The 19,741-nt window shown below is 46.2% G+C and overlaps 1 protein-coding gene across 1 annotated transcript in view; it reads right to left on the reverse strand.

Moving 5' to 3' along the window:
- Positions 1–841: 841 nt before the first annotated feature.
- Positions 842–19,741, reverse strand: part of HS3ST4 (heparan sulfate-glucosamine 3-sulfotransferase 4) — a 381,827-nt gene continuing 362,927 nt past the window's right edge. Inside the window, exon 2 of the mRNA XM_070232057.1 lies at positions 842–2,857. Coding sequence (XP_070088158.1) covers positions 2,221–2,857 — 637 coding nt within the window. The 3' untranslated portion in view covers positions 842–2,220. The remainder of the gene's footprint in view (positions 2,858–19,741) is intronic.

The following is a 19,741-nucleotide window of genomic DNA, read 5'->3' on the forward strand; positions in this document are numbered from 1 at the left end:
CATCTGTAAAGCTTTCCTACAAGAGATGCTCCTTTGACCCCCTAAGGGATAATCTCACTCCTTACCTAGCTGCCGCTGAACTCCAAAAGAGCCCATGTTCATCCAAGGAAGCCAGAAACCCTGAGGGCCACTTTTCTTGGAAGTAATCCCCACAAAAGCATAAAAGGATGGGAGGGAGGATGAGAGGATAAAGAAAGAAACAGGTAAGACTTTCTTCCAGTTGTTCTCAATCCCAGCTTCCATAAGCATGTTTTTGAAAGGATGGATGCCTGGGCCCCACCTAGAGATTCTGATTCCTCAAGAAGTCTGAAATGGAGCTCAGGAAGCTGTCGCTTGAAAAGCTGCACAGCTGACTCTGGTGTGTAACTAGACCCACTCCTTTCTCTGCTCATAAAACAAGGCCCCAAATGAGCCAGCCCACAGGACACTCTTCTGAACAAGAAGGAATTTTCTTCCTTCAAACAGGGGTATGTGTGTGTGTGTGTGTATTTTTATCTATATCTTCTTTTACTTTGGTAGTGAAGGAAGACATGTTACTTTCAGTTCAATATCCACTTTCTTATCTGGAAAAAAATTATGTGTAAGGTTGTTCCTGACTCGGGCCTGTCAGTCCATTCCTTGCCGGGACTGGTTAAGATAAGGAAAGCTGTACCCCTTACAGGGACCACTTCCTTTGCGCTGTTTCAAGAATCCTCCTGCCCTGCAGACGGGATTCCCTGGAAGATTCTCAAATCTGCGTCTTTCTGGCCATATCAGAGACGGGATACTCCCAGAATTCGAGGGATGGGGGTAGGTGTGGGGATGGAAGTGACAACACAAACACGCCATCAAAACCCGTTAATCAGGTTGCATTAAGCTTTATAACAACACGGTTTTCATTTAGCAGGAGAAATGACAGTTTAATAACAGCTGAACAGATTACCTCCCCCACTCATACATATTTCCAATTTTACTAGAACAGTTCCCGGTTTTGGAGATCTGTGAACAGTGCTTCATGTCGAATGCTGTGTTTTGATGGAATCGAATGAATGGAAGGGACACTTTATTCAGCAGCCCTTGATGGGGTGTCTGCAGACAGCCCTTGCGCTCCCCCACCCCCATGAACTGCATCTGACAAATGGAGTCAGCCCTTTTGTCACTGCCCCAATATGTGCCAGCTCTGAAAACAGCAAAGGAAGTGTGAGACGACTGTGAGGGGGGAATGGTGGGGCAAATAGAAGACAGGTGACTGGTCCCCTCCTCCTTGTGCTGCTAAGGGTTCTTCATAACAAAAGATATGCCAACTTTCGGGTCCTTGCCCCTCTGGGGACCCTAAAGGACAGAGCCCACCCCAAAAGCATGACTCAGAACCATGGTGCTGAGAGAGGGTCTTCAGGTGCAGAAACCTCCCACCAAGAGGACTGGCTTTCTTTTTTCCCTCCCAGATGTGGCACTCGTCTTTCCCAACTTCAGGGCTCTGAGGTCAGCTGCAAGTACACTGCTCTGAGAGCAGCCCTGCGGGCCTTAGTGTAACACCAGGGCATATGCTGGGCTTCTCCACAACCTGGGCTGCTCATGAAGAGAGAGACTCAACCCTCCTTAGAGGGCTCTTAGAAAGAAGGCTTCCAGGGGTATTGGCTTTTTTTGGTGAGGAACGTGCATGCCTCTGCCTTCATAAGATGAAGAGAGAGGAAGTCGAAGGGTTGTGGGATGAGACCTTTAAAGAGAAGGCTAGAGACACCTTAGAGGGAGGACCTTGCTCCTTCAGAGTCCTGGAGCACTCAGCCACAATTAACATTCTGGGGAGACGCCAAAGCGGACGTTTATACAGCAGGGGCCTCTGCCAGACACAGGGCTAGAACTCAGGCTTCCCAAAACAAAGTGAGAGCCCCCAAAGGGAGACCTTCCTTTCTTTTTTATCACTTAAACATTCATGGCACTGTCTCTGACCTTGACAGCTATTTGTTCCGTCTTCAGACTCTATTAACTAGCAGAAGACGAGAATTAGCAGTGGATTCTGGTGGCCATCTGGTCAACCAGATGCTGCTGGTTCCTCTATGAGGATGCCATGGGATCCATCCCTTTGCCTAAGCCAACAGCATTGGAAGTATTCCTGACTGGATAAAGGAGGAGATCTACTTGGCACTCTAGCAAGGCTGAGGTTGCAGACCCTGGGAGGTTCAGGACTCAGGTAAGGAGCCTCCTTAACTATTCACTTGCCTTCCCTCCACATCTCTAGCCTCATTTGTCACCCTCTTCCTGTTCCCACTGGAAATCTTGGCCAGTCATTTGGTAAAACATCATGTTGAAGGGTTTGTAGAATTTCCGCAGTCTGTGGATCACATCTGGGTCGATGCGGGGATGAGTCCGACCTTTGCTCTTGCCTAAGCACCTCGGGGCACTGCTGTCTTCCGGCTTCTTTAGGCAAGGGAACCCCTTGGTCTTGTTGAAATAGAAATGTTTCTCAGTCACAACATGCTTGAGGCCTAGAAAATCCTGTACTTTGGCCATTTCCCCAGCAGGGTCCACTATGAGCCGCTCGCCACTGACGAAGAGGATCTGAGAAAGGGGGAAGTACTGGAGCCAGTTTTCCAGGTGCAGAGCGTAGATCCCGATTCGAATGGCGCTCCAGGAGGCATCGATCAGCCCCAGGGTCCGGTTTTTGAAGGCCAGCACCTCGAAGGTGGGGATCTCTGGTTTCTTTGACAGTGTCTGGGTGTAGTCAGAGATGGCCCTGGTCACGGGGTCTCTCACCACCACGATGAGTTTGATGTCCTTGGCCATGGAGTGGATGCGCTTGGGAGCCTCACTGGTCACAAAGTAACTTGGCGTCTTCTCCATGGTTATCTGTCCATCCAAAGTCTTAGGCATCACATTTCTGGAAGAGGGAAGAAAAGGAAAGACCCTGGTTATTCCTATCCAGAAATATCTTAACTTTGGTATGAAATGTGTGAGATAAATAGCCTAGTGGGGAGCTACTAGATAAAAGTCATTGATAAACACTTGGCAGTTCTTTTTAACTATATGTCTCAGTATAGTTCTGACTATAGTATTATCAGAAAAGGCAGCAAAAGGCTTACGCGTTCATTCTCGGGAACCTTATTCACCTGGCTTAAATTGCCGCTCCTCCTCTGACCAGTTATGTTTAACCCAGATATACTCTTAATTTCTCTATGTATTAGTTTTATAATCTCTGAAATGGAGATAATAACACCTACTTCACATGGCAGTGTAAGGATTAAGGGAGATCATGCTTGTAAAGTGTTTAGCACAGAATCTGGCATGTGTAAGAGCTTAATAAATCAAGGATATTATTATTGCTGTAGTGGCTTTCCGAAAATGTTTGAGCTCAACAAGACCTCAAAGATTATCTAGTCTAGGGATTGGCAGACTACAGCCCGCCTTCTGTTTTTGTAGGGCTCGCAGCTAAGAAGGACTTTTAATCTTTTTCTTTTAAAGATTGGCACCTGGGCTAGCAACTGTTGCCAATCTTTTTTTTTTTTTTCTGGCTTTATCTCCCCAAACTCCCCCTGTACACAGTTGTATATCTTAGTTGCAGGTCCTTCTAGTTGTGGGATGTGGGACGCTGCCTCAACGTGGCCTTACAAGTGGTGCCATGTCTGCGCCCAGGATCCGAACCCTGGGCCGTGGCAGCGGAGCGCAGGAACTTAACCACTCGGCCAGGGAGCCGGCCCCCAGGACTTTTAATCTTTAAATGGTTGGGAAAAACCCCCAAATAATAATAATAACATTTTGGGATGCGTGAAAATTATACGAAATTCAAATTTCAATGCTCATAAATAAACTTTCATTGGGACATACCTACACTGATTCCTTTATGCGCTGTCTGTGGCTACCTTTGCAAGGCAACAGCAGAGGGGAGTAGTTGCAAGAGAGACCATATGACACACAAAGCCAAACATATTTACTATGTGGTTCTGGAAGAAAATGTTTGCTGACCCCTGACCTAGTCCAAAGGCATCATTGTGCAAATAAGGAAACCGAAGCCCAGATATAGAGAATCACACGGGCTTCATGACCTCAGGAAATTGAATTACATCCTCGAGCCTTATTATCTTCATTTGTAAAATCCTCAAACTTACCTCAAGTTCAGGTGAGAATAAAATAACATATAATATGAAAGCATCTAACATAGGTTTGGTTCTTTTTTGGGATTTCTTCTTTCTTTGCTCCCAAAGTTCCCCAGTGAGCCAGTGGCAGACCCCACACTGGGGCCCACGCCTCTTGGTTTCCTTGCCCAGTTGCATTTCTAAACCCGCCCCTCCATCCTTGTTCACCTTCAGAGTGGCCTTGTCTTATCTGGAAGGTTCAAGATATTGAGGGAGTTTGATGCTCTTCGTCCCCCAATCCCGATGTGGCAGGCCTGTCACCGACACAGCGAGGCTCAGGTCTATTACACAGTCAATCTGCTATAGGCACGTGCAGACCAACGTTAATTGACGATAAACCTGTTCAATACCTGTCAGGGCAGCAGGCCATCTGCCCCCATGCGCTCCATTAAGCCTATTCATTTGCAAGCCTTGCACCAAAGTGCTACGTTTAGGATTACACAAGCCCTCTTTGTTACGACGACATGCTTTTAAATGTCTCAGCTAATAAAACTTAATGCCGACGCACATCCCTCAGCTTCCTCTACCATAATTAAATTTATTTACTATTGCGTGTGTGGAGAAAGAATGACTTTTCTTTTATCTCTAATTCACATGCTCTGTCAATAATTAATTGCTACTGGGTTTTGAGCTTTCTCAGCAAGCACTTTTATGAGGCAAGAGGAATTTGCCTGGTAGAGAAATTCACACAGAGCTGGAAGTCGTTAGTGTATAACAGCTGGGCAGCATGAAGCTTTCAGATCAAAGCAACAGCACCGGCCGGAATCATGCTCGTCCTGGACGAACATATTCTCCAAAGTATTTTGCGTGTCTTTGCGTTTGTGAGCCTGTTTTGCTCTCACCAGATTTAACTGTCTCATTTGGAGGGACAGGGCCAAGGAACATGGCCTTGGAGAGCCACATGTGCTCTGACTACCCATGTCACCTCGATGAAGGTACTCAACCCACTTTGAATCTCAATTTTCTCATCTACTAAACAGGGCTAATAAGAGTCCCTCCCTTACAGGATTGTAATGAAGATTAACTGTGATAATGCAGGTAGATCACTTAGCATAACGCCCAATTAATGTCAGAATTTTTTTAACTTAAGCCAGGTGCACCAGATCATTGGCACAAAAATTCTTAGAGAAGAGCAAGGAAAAAATATTTACATTTGACCAAATGGACAAGCTGAACAATCGGAACTAAGGAACTGATCTAGCGAAAAAGTATATTCTGACTCAAGCTAATATCATCAACCACACTTTCCGATCTGGAGGCTGGTGACCAACGAGGGACCTCCTGTTAGCTCAGCTGGGACTGAAGGAATACACTGATGTCCTACTTTTATTTCAATGGAAGCGATGTATTCTCGTACTATGGAACTCATGTCATATTATGAAAATATTAAATAAATGTTGATGCAAAAAATACCTGAAGATAGTTATTTTTGCACGGCCCTTTCCAGATTTTAGTCCCTCAGATGTATTTTAGCTTGTTTATTTTTTTTTTGCATTTTTGTTTAGCGCAGGAACAGCTGCTCGGTTTTTCTTCCCGTTCGTTTCTCTGCTATTCATCTCTTAGACCTCAGTGTTTGTCTTTACCCTGTGCCCTGTTTGAATTTATCTCCTTCACTTCAGCTAATTGCCACAGTCTCTCAAGATCTTTGCGTATCTTGGGACTTTTATCTGAAGCAGCTAGGATGAATTGGTAGCCAGCCTATAAGCCAGTGTGTGTAGGAGAGTAAGTGCGTGCCTAGCCCAGTGCCCAGTGCAAAAGGGAATGAGAGGAGCTGAACTAACTTTGATCATCATGTTACAGATGAATTAAACCATGCAATTTAGGAGAGCTCCTCCATTTGGGGCACACATGGTAAGACCATCACATTGAGCCAAGATACAACTGCTGTGGCATAAATTACCCAGGATTTTTGCCAGTAAGAAGATACCCTTAAGCTTCTCAAAATCTGTGAAGTAGCAGTATCCCTTCCCAAAACTGATTCTGAATCAGTTACATTCATTCACCCATTGGTTCCATAAATGCTCACTTCCATAAATGGCAATATAATAGTGAACAAAACAGACATCGTCCTTTCCTCCACGGACCTTCCAGTCTAAGTACCACATCAGAGAAACGTAGAGCTCTTTATAGCATCACATAAATAACTATTTGAATCAACAGAGCAGGCATCATTATTATTCCAGTTTTATAGAGCAGGAACCAGGCTCAGAACCTAAAGATATTTTTCAAGGTCTCACTGAGTGCGTATGTCTTTGGTTTCTAAGCTCAGTGGTTTAGCAAAAGTAACTCAATACCAGCGTCAGTGCCTAGCACTTATTCCTGGTAAACAGCAGGTGCTCAGTAAATATCTGTTGAATGAATGAACGAATGAATGATGACAAGCCATTCATCTCCTGTCCTAAGGCGAGGCTTTTGTTGAGATTGGTTTTGTTGTCTTAATCTGCCTTTTCTCAGCCCTTATCCCCTGGCCAGTCTTCTCACCTGGTCCCTCCATCCAGCTTCTATTTCTATTTCTACACCTCTCCCAGTCTGCCTCTTCCCCAAAAACTAAAGGACGCAGCTCTCCTACTGGATGAGACCAGGGCAGGTAACAGATGGTGGAGGGCGGCCATGGAAAAGACACTGGGTTTTATTCTATATGTGATGAGAAGCCACTGAAGAATATAGAAATGGACACTGTGATATGATTTACATTTTAAGAGATTTGTTTCTGGCTGCTTTGCTGAGAATGGACAGAAGTGGGCCAAGAGTGGAAGGAAAGCCATCTGCTAAGAGGCCCTTTCAGGAGAGCAGGTTAGAGATGGTAGTGGCCCGGATGCAGGGATAGAGGGCAACGTGGTAAGAGGTGTTCAGAATTGGGATGCATTTTCGAAGTAGGGCCAGCGGTCCTTCATGATGGGTGGGATGTATGTGCAAGAGAGAGAGTGTCATATAGATGACTCCAAGGTTGTTTGGCTGAGCTAACGTTTAAACAGTAGTGCAGTGTATTGATGTGGAGAACACTGGGAAAGAGGCAGGTTTCGGGGGAAGGTACCAAGTCTGACTTTGGACTTGTGATATGAGATATCTGTTCCATACCCAAGAGGAGGTATTGAGTAATCATCCTGATACAGGAGTCTGAAGTCCAAGGGAGACCCAAGTTGGAGATGGACATTTACGTCATGTGTTCACTGTCCACCTGCCAGGGACTAGGGAGAAGGAATGTCTGACTCTTTACCTTCGCCAGTAGAAGAGGGGACCTGACCGTTGCCTATTTTGGGAGGAAAGGTATTTAGATGCTGGGCGTGCAGAGAAATTTTAAAAAATCCAATCACAAAGATTTTCACTAATTGTTTTTCATTCCCAGAGTCCTTGGTAACTACCTCTACACAGAGCTTAGAATAACGTCATAACATGATTTGTTCCCATGTTCTTCATGACTAGTCTCAGTTCTTCGAAGGCATGGGCAATGTTTTATTCACCTTTATGTCCCCAGGGCCAACAGTACCCGCCCCATGGTAGCTGCCCCATAACGCTCTGCGTTATTGGCTGAAAAAATGAACGGCATTCCAATCGAGACGTGGTCCCTGGCAGCCGGGAGAGCCGCAGCACTTTGCAGGGCATGGCCCCTCTAAGGAGGTTCTGCACATGGGGGTTCGGCGTTTGAGTTCCACGCCATCCCCGTCTGAAGACCATGCACTTCAGCGTGCACCATATGGTGACAAAACACGACATCTGGGCTTGGAACAGCTCGTTAACAGTATCTGGGGTGCTCAGAGCAGCCGTGACATCAGCGTCAACACACAGTCCTGAAGCGAGACTCCTTCCGCAGGATCACACAGCTGCTCTCACAGCCCCGAGTGTTTACGAGACACTCTCTCCAATTCGCTCGCCCTGCCCCCACCCCGCTCCACGGAGCGGGGCGCTTTGCTCAGCACAAGCCCGGTCCAGATGTGGGTCAGCATCTGGCGGCCTCACAGGAAACCACAATAACGGTAGTAATCATGACAATATTTATCATACACCATTAACTGACTGCTCACTCCGTGCTGTGTTTTGTGGTTGAGAGTTCAAATTCTGATGCCAGACCAACTTCTGCAAGCAGTTTCAGACACTGGACTCCACAGTCTAGCGCTTGAGAACATAGACTCCAGACTTACTGAATTTGGATCCACGTATTAGCTGTGTGGCCCCGGGCAAATCACTTAACCCATGTAATTTGTGTCTCAGTTTCATTATCTGGAAAACAGGCATGATGTTAATCATACACATTTCATAGGGATTTTATGAACATTAAATGAGTTAATATCTGAAAAAGGGCCTCACGTACAGCAGGTTCTCAACACATTAGCTGTTAATTTTTGTGTGCGTGTGGAAGATTGGCCCTGAGCTAACATCTGTGCCAGTCTTCTTCAATTTTGTATGTGGGATGCTGCCACAGCATGGCTGATGAGTGGTGTGTAGGTCTGTGCCCAAGATCCTAACCCTTGAACCCCAGGCTACCGAAGTGGAGTGTGCAAACCCAACCACTATGCAACCAGGCCAGCCCCTAGCTGTTAATTTTTAAAACAACTTCCTTAAGAAGGTGCTACTGTTACCCCCACTTTAGAGATCAGCAAACTGAGGCCCAGTGAAATTATTAATTTGCCCAAAGTCACAAGAGGTGGAGTTGAAATTCAGTGCCAGCTCTGCCTCACACCACAACCCAGGCTCCTAGTTACTGCCCAACAATGCTTAACCAGACTAGAGAGGCTCAGCAAGATTACACAGCTGGCCCAAGGTCACTCTGCTGGTAGGTGGTAAAGCTGAATCTTAAAATGAGACTCATTATGTGTGTTGTAAACGTGGGCTGTCACCGACTTATTATTGGGAGTTACAGAAACCCAGGCCAGAATCCCCAGAAATTCTTGCCAGATCAAGCTACATCGTTCAATTTGTGATATCTCTCTCCGGGGCCTCCTCCACTGAAGCAAATGGATACCATCACGAATGCCGAGGGAGAAAGCAGTCACCCGTGTTAGATGTTAAGTGCTCATTCTCTCCGGAAGGGTCAGCGGCACGGCTTGCCTTTGGCTTGCCTGAATTAGAGGTACGTGGGCACCTCACATTTTCCCAAATGCATTATCCAGGGGAACAAATGGTGCATAAATTAGCAATATTTTCTGAGTCTTCCTGATGCACTGTAACCCAAGAGAGTGGCGGTTAGAACAAGGGCAGGAGGCAGGGCCATCTCCTCTGCACTGAAGAAAGAAACTCACTCAGAAATTCAACAGAGCACCTGCTCAGCTGCCAGCTGAGCAAGGCAGTGTCACGTGTTGTCCCGGCTGAACCTTGCAAGTACTGATGGTTCACTGAACCCATTGTAGAGATGTGGAAACTGAGTCAGAGAGACACTGAACCGTGTCCAAGGACACACAGCCGGGACCTGGCCCTGCCCAGTTCTGTTGGAAAGTTCATTGTGCTTTTCAAACCCAAATTCATGAATCCTGGAATCCCTGAAGGCAAAAAGCCAAACCATTTGCAAACTACGTTTCTTCTATAAAGACACCAGAAGAGCAGCATGCCTGGGGCCGCATGGCTCTCAGCCAGACTGAAGCCGAGGGAGAAGGGATGTTGAACCGATGCGCTGACCTAACAACTAACTCACTGAGTGAATTTAGGAGGAACTTTCCCTCCTGGACCTGTACAAGCAAAGGGCTGTGTTAACATGAATTCCCTCATTAATTCTGTCGAGTATTTATTGGTGCTTACTATGCAGCAGGTGTTGGGTATAGAGTGAGATAAAGCACGCATGGTACCTGCCCTTCAGTAGACTGGAAGTTCTTTGAAGGATAGGCCTGAATATCCCAGCTTGCAGAGTGGTCTGTGGTTCAAATGGGGCATCTCCGTGGTGGGCAGACATCTTTCAAAGAAATCCTATCCGCTGAGTCTCAGCCGCATTCCTGTGTGCCCACAAGAGGGAGGAGGAAGAGACAGAAGCGGGGGCAGGGGAGAGGAGAGGAGGAAGAGGAGAAGCAAAGGCTGAAGGAGATGAGAAGGGAGAGGAGAAATGCAGACCAGAGGGAGGAAAGAAGTGAGGCTGAGGAGGAGCAGGAGGAGACAGGGAAGATGAACCTGGGCTCTGAAGATACGCAAAGAATCTAAATGACCGGAAAAGAATGAGGAAAGCGTTCCAGTTTTAAATGACACATGACCAGCAGCTCTCAGGCGTGTTTGCTGTTTTAAAGTTTGGGCCAGGCAGGTACAGGTATGTCACGACTAGAAGGTTTGTGATGGTCTTTGTGAGAGACACTTTGCTGAGGTGGTAAGAGCACTAGCCCTACTAAAGTAGGCTGAGAAGGGAGACACTCATTGTTCCTCATATTACCAAGGAGTAAACTGAGACTCAGAGAAGTTAAGTGCCTTGTCTAAGATCACACAGCACATATGTGGCAGCGTTGGGATTTGAAATCCAGCAGATCCTGGGCTCCTCACCACCATTCAATATGATAAAAGACTGGAAGGTCCAGAGTGGAGCTAGAGCATGGAGGACGGGATAGGACAGCGACCTCCGGTGGACAGAGGAGGGTGCAGCAGGCATTCGTACTGCGGGAGAGAAGCCCTGGTATCTGCAGGCGTGGACGTTGAAACGGTCTTGAGATTTGGGAGCTGGGATGTGGGAGAGATCAGAGAGATCCGTATTTGGGAATTTCCTGCCTAATGGCTTTGACATTCCCAATGACAGAGGAGTAAGGTCATCTGCTAAGCTTGAGGCCTCGGGAGTGGGGTTAGAGGACTCAGAGAGAAGAGAATGGAGCTGGATGAAATATTAATGATTTACGGATTATGGTGACCTGTTGAGGAACTTTCCTGTGTTTTTGCCTCTGGAGACTCACCTGGAAGAAAAGGCAGGCCACTCATCACGACTCTCACTCCACCACCATCAGACATCCCTGTCTCCACAGAGGGTAGCCAGTCCTTTATTCCCAAGGCTGGGCTAATTTGGATCCCCTGGGGAGGGGAGCAGTTTATGCATAGACTGAAAAAATATCCGAGTGCCCTGGACAAACCCATTGACTGAGAATCCGTTACGTTTCAAAGACCTAGGCCTACCCCGGGGTTTCTGTCTCAGCGCTGTCAGCACTGCGGGACGGAGGGTTCTTTGTTGTGGGGGGGGCTGTCCTGGGCACTGGAGGATGACGAGTAGCATCCCTGACCTCGACCCCCTGCATTCAGCAGCAGCCCCCAGTCATGCCAACCACAAATGTCCACGGACATTGCCAAATGGCCTTGGGGGTCAAAATCACCCCCAGCTGAAAGCTACTCCTCTAACCAAACTGCCCGGGTGTAAATTTGGGCACTTATCATATGTAACGCTTTGGACAAATTACCTAACCTTTCTGTGCCATTTTATGGGTGAGGATGATAATAATTGTGTAGCAGTAGTGCATATCTCAGAAGTTTGTTTTAGAAATTAAATGAGTTCCTGTATGTGCCGCCTTTATTGCCTGACACATGATAAGCACCATCTAAGTGTCTGCTATCACTGTTGTGGGTGTTACTCCACTGAGACAATGAATCTGCAGTAGTCTGGAGGCTGGGTCCCAACTCCTGGAATGGAGAACATCCGAAATTACTGAATACACTGGATTTGGGAAAACTGTGTAGATGTTTGTGTGGATGGGTGCTATGTGCTGAGTCTTTGAAGACCTTCTAGCCAAGCTTGGCACAGAGAGGGTGGGGCCACCAACAGTCAAATCCCATATACCCAAGATTGGGGCCATTTCCTATGTCCCTGGGCTGCTCCACAAGAGGTGTCACAGGTAGTTCTGAATAGTGATCAATAAAGGACTTCTGTTCAAACTAGCCATATGGGTTTCAAGCCGGGTTTAATTTGTATTAGAACAAAAAATTTTCTTGAAACCCAAGGGTCAAGGAGTAATTTCATCTGTTTGACACAAGAGAATTATCAACGGGCATTGAGTGCCCAGCTGAAGCTGGAAACCATAATTTGAGCTGACAATTATCTACTCAGTGCTCAGGGGCCAGGTGTACATTCAGGGATTGTGCCAGGCAGGTGTGGCAGAATGACCAGAAACAAGGAAATTGAGGATGCCTGTGAGCATTTGAGCCTTAGGCCATATTCATGTCTCAACTAAGTGATGACTGGAGAAGCTCGGTGGGAGCTGAGGGACAAGAAGACAATGGGCAGCAGAAAGCACTAGAGGTCTTTATGTAGATGTTGGAAATGAAGAGTTGACTACTTTTCTGGGTGAAATGTGAAGAAAGCACTGAATTCTCATATTTTTCCTGATGATCCTACTAAGGCAAAAACAATACAGATGGATTTCTGAAGATATTATCACAAATGAATAAGGTGAGCGTGCAGGGCGTGAGTAGATGACAGCAATCAGAAAGGGGGAGAGAGGAATATGAGAATATAGTCCACTCTGGGAGGGGAATTTACTAGGAAAAATGATGCCTGTTACTCTCTTCTGAGGACCTCGAGTGTCCTGAACCACTTGGGACGGAACTGATCTCAAAGAATCAGAAGGTAACAACACTGCCTATCCTAGGTCCTCTTTTGTGGCCAGAGACACAATACAAGACAAATAAAAATGGGAAGAAAGGAAGACCCCTTTCAGGCCACTTCCAGCTCCACAGCAGATTGGCTCACAGCTTTTCAAAGGTATCTCTTATTTTCCCAAATGAGTACAATAAGGACTTCATTGTTTTTTGTCAATCTCGTGGTGTTTTCACTCCCTGAGTAGTCAGGAGCTGGTCCCACAGAATATTAAGGTTCTCATATCCATGTTCTTGCCTCAGGACCCCAAGAGAAATTGGTCTGGTGGATTCAGGCTCGCAGCACTTCTCTGGAGCTCAGAGGAGGTTTAGGTGTCCTGGGTGTGTCCAACTACCCATGGAGGGCGGGGAAATGCCAGTCTACCGCGGAGGGCTGAATGCCTTCACTTCCACGTCCTCAAGTGATTTCCATATTGATCTCTCATATTATACATGTTTCCCTTCATGGGATCTAAGTTTTGGAACCAACTTCACTTATCCAAATAATTATATATTTATTATTTAATATTGCATATACCAGAACTATGTACAATTGCTTATTAGGGTTTCTTCACAGGAGAAAATCAAGATCACTACACTGAAACAAATTTTAGCCAAAAACAAAAAGAGAAAAATATTCATTTGTTCATTAATTTGTCAACTATAGTGTGCCAGGCACTGTGTTAGTATCGGGAGAGAAAATGAAGAAGATCTCGCCATGAAGAAGTTTGCATTTTTTGAAATAGTAAAAGTAATTGGAAAGGTCTACCCTCATCTCTTAGGATTCACAGAGGTCCATGAGTTTTAGGCTGGGAATCACTGGCTGAGGGTCAACTTAATTCCAGGGTCCACAATCACCTCCTTTGGAAGCTTGTAAGCGCATGTTCATCCTGACCAAGGTATGTGGCTAAGCGTTGGACTTTGGGGTTCCGTCTCTGGACTGTACTCGCTTTGAGCAACTCAATGTCTTTGACCCTCAATTCTGTCATCCGTCAAATGGGGACAATAATATCTATTCATTCACAAGAAAAGGTTTCAGGCATCCTGGCGCAGAGCTAGTATTGGTAATACTAATTAGTACATGTACCCTCTTCTTATTACTGCTAGAGTCATGTAGCACACAGTAGGTACAAACAAATCTATTCGTTGAGTGCCGGAGAACAGCCCTGCTCAAATCTGAATCTATATGCCTATCACAGGCTGCCTCATATATGCACCGCTCTGTAAATGACGACTCTGGGTCTCACAACCCAACTCTCAGACGGCATTGATAAAACCCACTCTTAGAGCACCAAACAGCTTCAGTTTGGCATAGAGTCCAATGAATTACTAGAAATCTCTTTCTCCTTGCTACCCCCAGTTGCCCAAGCATTGGGGAAGCCTCACTGCTGAGCAGACCGTGGCCACGTCATGGGGCCTTTGCCTCACGTTGCACAAATTGTAGGCATTGCTTTCATTTCTCCCTGTCATCCCTGACTGTTCCTGGCACGATCATCCGTCTCAGCATCAGTAGATCACCATGTGACAGAAGCTAACTTGTTCATATGGTTTGATTTAGAAAACACATATGGACAGAAAGCAACTCTGAAGTCAACAATCCTGTAAATGAACTCGTGATTGAGTCATCACCATTGAATCTACATTTTTGAAAGGTTTGTGTGTGTGTGTGTGTATTTATTAGAGATTTTTATTGATTTAGTTTATTATACCCAATGTTTGGTATCTATAGGGATGTGCAAGTCCCTTGCAATAATTCTCAAGCCCATAGCTTGGGAAGCACGGTTCTAAAATCTACAGTGTTGCCTGCCTGCAACCTCAGCTTCCATCAGCGCCTTCTTACCAACAGCTCTTCCTCCAACCCTTTCTCTTTTGTTACTGGACCATCTCACCCCAGAGGTTCTAAGACAAGATGCTCCCTGGTTTTGAATTAACGAGATTACAGAGCATACGCTTCGCCTGCCCCTGACTGGGGGTTTCACCCAGAGTGTGCTTCTCTGATCCTTTATTCACATTCATTCAAAGAGTGCCCCACCGCAGAACACCAACTTCGATTAGCGGGGTTATTGTATTTTCTCTCCTCGGGCTCAGTGTTTCAAAGGGCAGATGCCACAATTAAATGATGATTACGGAGATGTCAGCATGTCTGCACAGGCACCTTGCGCTGACGATTTAACAGACAATGACAGGAGAGGGCTCCTCCCAGGAAGCCTGCGCTCCAGGTCGCTCTACCTCATGCTTCACTCTCAGCTGTGTGCCAGCCTGTCACCGCCTTAGGGATGCTGCCAGCCCCGCTTCCTTCTCACCTGCATCCTGCTGCTGATCCAAGCCCTGCTGGCTCTTGCCCAGTCTGCCTCTGCCTCTGGCAACCCTGTACATGTCTAAGCCCTACCACCTCTGTGTGGGTCACCATAACGCTCAGCCTCGAAGTGATGAAGGTGCTGCTCTTCATGAAGGTGACTGCCAAGACGCCAGGTTCTCACTCAAGCCTTGCGTTTTCTTGGATTACCCTGTGCTTTGCTCCACCTGCCTCTCAGGACACTCGCATGTCCTTGTGGTGGAGGCCCATCACCATCTGCTTGCCTAGCGCATCACTGGTAGACCATTTGTGGCCCCGCCTCCTGCCCACTAGGCAATGTCCCTCAAGCCGCTGCAGCTGACACACGCCGTCTGCCCCCGGGAGCCTGGCTCTGTCATCCTCACTCTAAAGGACTTTGGGAAACCCATTTAACCACCTCCAACCTCCGTTTCCTCATTGTCTACAGTGGAGATCACAGGCAACACCAATATCAGAGTGTGTTTCCTCAAGACTGAAAGGGCTGGTGCTTATGATGCTGCTATAGACTGAACATTTCTGTCCCCCCAAAATTCCTACACTAAATCCTAATTTATGTGTGATGGGAGTAGGGGGCAGGGCCTTTGGGAGGGGATTAGGTCATGAGGGTGGAGCTCTCATGAATAGAATTAATGTCCTTATAAAAGGGACCCCAGAGAGCTTCTTGCTTGCTTCTGCCCTGTGAGGACACAGTCAGAAAATGAGAAGACAGCGCTCTCTGAACCAGCAAGCGGGTCCCCACCAGACACTGAATCTGCGAGCACGTTGATCTTGGAATTCTTAGGTTCCAGAACTGTAAGAAATAAATGTTTGTTGTTTAAGCCACCCAGTTAACGGTATTTTTGTTACAGCAGCCTGAAGAGACTAAGACAGACACACTTAGTGCAGTGCCTGAAAGGAACAACTGCTTAGCACAAGTGTTCATTATTGCTGCTGTCCCAGTGAGGCCCGTTTCTTCACTGTGCATTCTCAGAGAACGCCATCTCAGGACCTGTGCTGACAGTGAGGTCGTTTGTTACCTCATGTGCTTCCTTAAAACAAACTTTGCTTTGTAAATCATTTGTACGTATTTCTTCCTTGTGAGTCGAGGAAGCTGGTCAGCTAGACAGATAATGCTCAGTCAAAGCACTTGATGTTTTATTGGTGAAAGGGTTACCCGGTTCGACTCATGCCTGGCCACAGAAACTTGTAAAATAAATCGATCAAGATGGAAGCATCCATCCATATGAAGGAGAGGTACGAAGGGCGCTATGAAGAACAATGTTTTGTCACACTGCCATGCACCAGCTCCACTGTTTGGTTGCAACTGAAATATGGTGTCAAAGAAAACTTGAACTGTCAGCTGAGAGAATGCAGCCTGGGAGCCCCTACTTCCCGACGTTTGGCCAGGATGCCAGGACAGCCTCTTCCATGAGGTAAGAGCCTTCCGTGTTGTCCTTGAGATATTTCCTTCATAAAGTTGCATCCCCAAACCAAGATCTCTAGCTTCAATGATGTTAAACTACAATCATAAATTAATTAGTGAAGCCAACCGTGCCTGTATTTAGACCTGACTTTCATAGCTTGGGGCGCATGAAACACTAAACAGATTTTCAAACCAATCAATCTGATCATCTAACAGATGGAGAAATGACAGATAGATAGGAAAGAAGATCAGCGCACACCTAGAGAGATACACACCCACACACACACACACACACACACACTATGCTATGAAGATTGAAGATTCCTATGTTATCTGATATTCATGCACACCAATCCCCTACAGAGTGTCTCCCTCTGTCTCTGTCTCACATACACACACTCACACACATACACACACACACACTTCCCTCTGCTCTTCCCATAATTGATCCCTTCTCACGATTCAGGTGTTGGCTCAGACATGAGGCACTCAGAACTCAATCCCCTTCCCCGGGCGCCATCTGAACATCACACTCCTTCACACCATCCTCTTTTGTTCTCTTCATAGAGCTTACTGTTATCTGGAATTATCTTATATGTGCATTTTCTCATGCACAGTCTGTGTGTCCTCCTAAAAAAGCACGCTCCAAAGAAGGAAGGCAATCTGACTCTTTGGTCTGCTGCCATATCCCCAGCACCTCACACAGTGCCAAGAATCAAATGGGTCTCAATAAATATTTGCTGAATGATGGAAGAAGTAAAGGAAAGAAGGAAAAGAGGGAGAATAGTTGGAAAGAATAAAGGAAGGAAAAAAGGAAGGAAAATGAGCCCAAATTGAGGCACAGAATTACACCCAATCGCTTTCCTCTGCACACCACACCGCAGCCTCCGCCCTTCCCCATCAGCCCAGCTGTTATCCACTCCCAGTCTTCCCAACCTCAGGAAAAGGCACCACCATCCACCCTGTCACTCAGCTCAAAACCTAGGAGCCATCACTGACTCTTCTTGGCCTCACCACCCATAGCAATCCAATTACTTAGGAAGCCCTGTCTGCTGCCTCTATTTCTAAAACATATTTTAAATTTAACCCCTTCTCGCCCTCATTCCATCATTCCTCTGGCACTTCCCAAGTCCACAGCACTGCCATCTCTTGCCTCTTCTCTGTCCTGTTCCCTTATATACCATTATCCACCCTGAGCAAGAGTGAGTTTTCAAAAGCTTGTATTAGCTGAGAGGGAGGGGATGCAGCATGGCGGTTAAGAGGGTGGACTCTGAGCCAATTGCCTTGGTTCATACACTAATTCTGCCACTTGCAGACTGTAAGGCATATTATTTAACCTCTGTGCGCTGAGTTTCCCTATCTAAAAATGGAGATTTCAGTGATAACAGAAATATTTCATTGGTTCTATTGACGATTGAGGAGTGAGGAGTGAATTATACATGAAGGCCACTTATTAAATCTACCTAAACTTTAGCTATAATTATTATGATTATCATTATGATTACATCATTCCCCTGCTTAAATCCTTTCAATAATCTCTCATTATATTTAAAAAAAAATCTAGCCTTCCTTTCATGGTCTATAAGGCTCTATATGAAATGTCCTCTAAACTCAATCTCATTTCCTCAAAGTCCCAGCAACACTTGCCTTCTCTCTGTCCCTCAACACTCCAAACTCCTTCCCTCTGCATTTGCTCTTTCCTTATCCTGGAATAGTCTCCCCCAGATCTTTGCATGGCAGGCTTATTCTCATCATTCAAGTCTTATATCAGGTGTCTGGCTCTGTGCTGTCCAATATGGAAGCCACTAGCCGCATGTTTCTATTTAAATTTACATGAATTAAAATTAGATAAAGTTAAAGACGCAGTCCCTCAACGACAGCAGCCACACTTCCAGTGCTCAATAGCTGCGAACGGCTCACGGCTACTGTGTGAGAGATGCAGATGCAGCATGTTCCACCATCACACGACGTTCCACTGGATAATGCTGCTCTGGGAAACCATCTCCTGAATAAACCATTTGCTGTACTGTTTGTGACCTCTACATACCACTTAAAAGTCATGTCTCAGAGAGGCTTTCCCTAGTCATTCCACCAAAAATAATGCCTGTTGCAAGTCACTCTCTATCCCACTGTTCTGCTTTCTCTTCGCATTTCGTGGCATTGGTCAAGATCTGGAATTTTCTAATGTACTTATTGGTACACATGATTTCTGATGCCTCTCTACCTAGAATTAAGCTCCACAATGGCAGAACATTCTCTTATTCACTAGGTATTATGTCTATCTATAATAGAGCGTGATACATAATAGGTGCTTAATAATGAACAATGAATAAATGAATAACCCCTCTGGATATGCACATTCACATTTTCACACACATAGATGCTCATTTCATACACCCAAAGAGGCCAGAAGAAGAACAAGGGAGGTGAGGTCGGTTCTAATCTGGTGGTAGGTAAGCCTCCATCTCTTTGTCTGCAGGTGGTGAGAAGGTAGGAAGGCTGAGGCTGTCCTGCTGATGCTGCTGATGCTTACTCTTGTCTCTGGCCAGGGCAGCAGGCAAAGTAGAACTAGTTAGAGCTGGTGAGACCTCAACCACGAAATGCACATGTAACATGGAATCACGTATGTCCAGTCTTTGGAAAGGCAAAGCAGAGGAAGAGTTGGGGCTGGAGTTTGAACCGAAGCTCAATGCTAGAGTTCATGCCTGAGGTCACATGGCAGGTCAGGAACAAACTTAAGGATTAAGAACAGGGACAGCAGCTCACTGCAGGGCTCAGACTGTTCCTTCTTCAGAGCCAACCACCTCCCAGGAGGCTCCATTCTCTGGAGAAGAAACAAGTTGAACTTGCTGCTTTGTTTGTGGTTGTGGGGCTGGAGGCCTGTATCGCCAACAATTTTTCCATCTGCAGTTCTGCTGCAAATAGATTGAGGCCCTGAAGTCCCCACACCAGTGATCGCAACTCTGGAGGTGCATTAGAATTCCTTGGGCCCCACAACTGGGGATTCTGATTCAATTGGTCTGTGATGGTGCCTGGTCAGTGGTATTATCTGAAAGCTCTTCAGGGGATTCTAATGTGCAGCCAGGATTTAGAAACACATCACTAAACCAAATTGCTTGAAAGACAAGAGCACCTCTTTTCCATCCCTGTAACCGCAGAGGACAGGGCAGGGCTAGAACTAGACCCATGTTGTTCCATGAATAGATGGACAGACAGACCGGAGGACAGGTGAGATGGTTAACTTTATGTGTCAACTTGACTGAGCTAAGGAATGCCCAGATAGCTGGTAAAACATTATTTCTGGATGCGTGTGTGATGGCATTTCTGGCCAAGATTAGCATTTAAAGCAGTAGACTGAGCAAAGATCGCCCTCAC

Source organism: Equus caballus, chromosome 13, assembly GCF_041296265.1.
Source record: "Equus caballus isolate H_3958 breed thoroughbred chromosome 13, TB-T2T, whole genome shotgun sequence".
Taxonomy (NCBI): domain Eukaryota; kingdom Metazoa; phylum Chordata; class Mammalia; order Perissodactyla; family Equidae; genus Equus; species Equus caballus.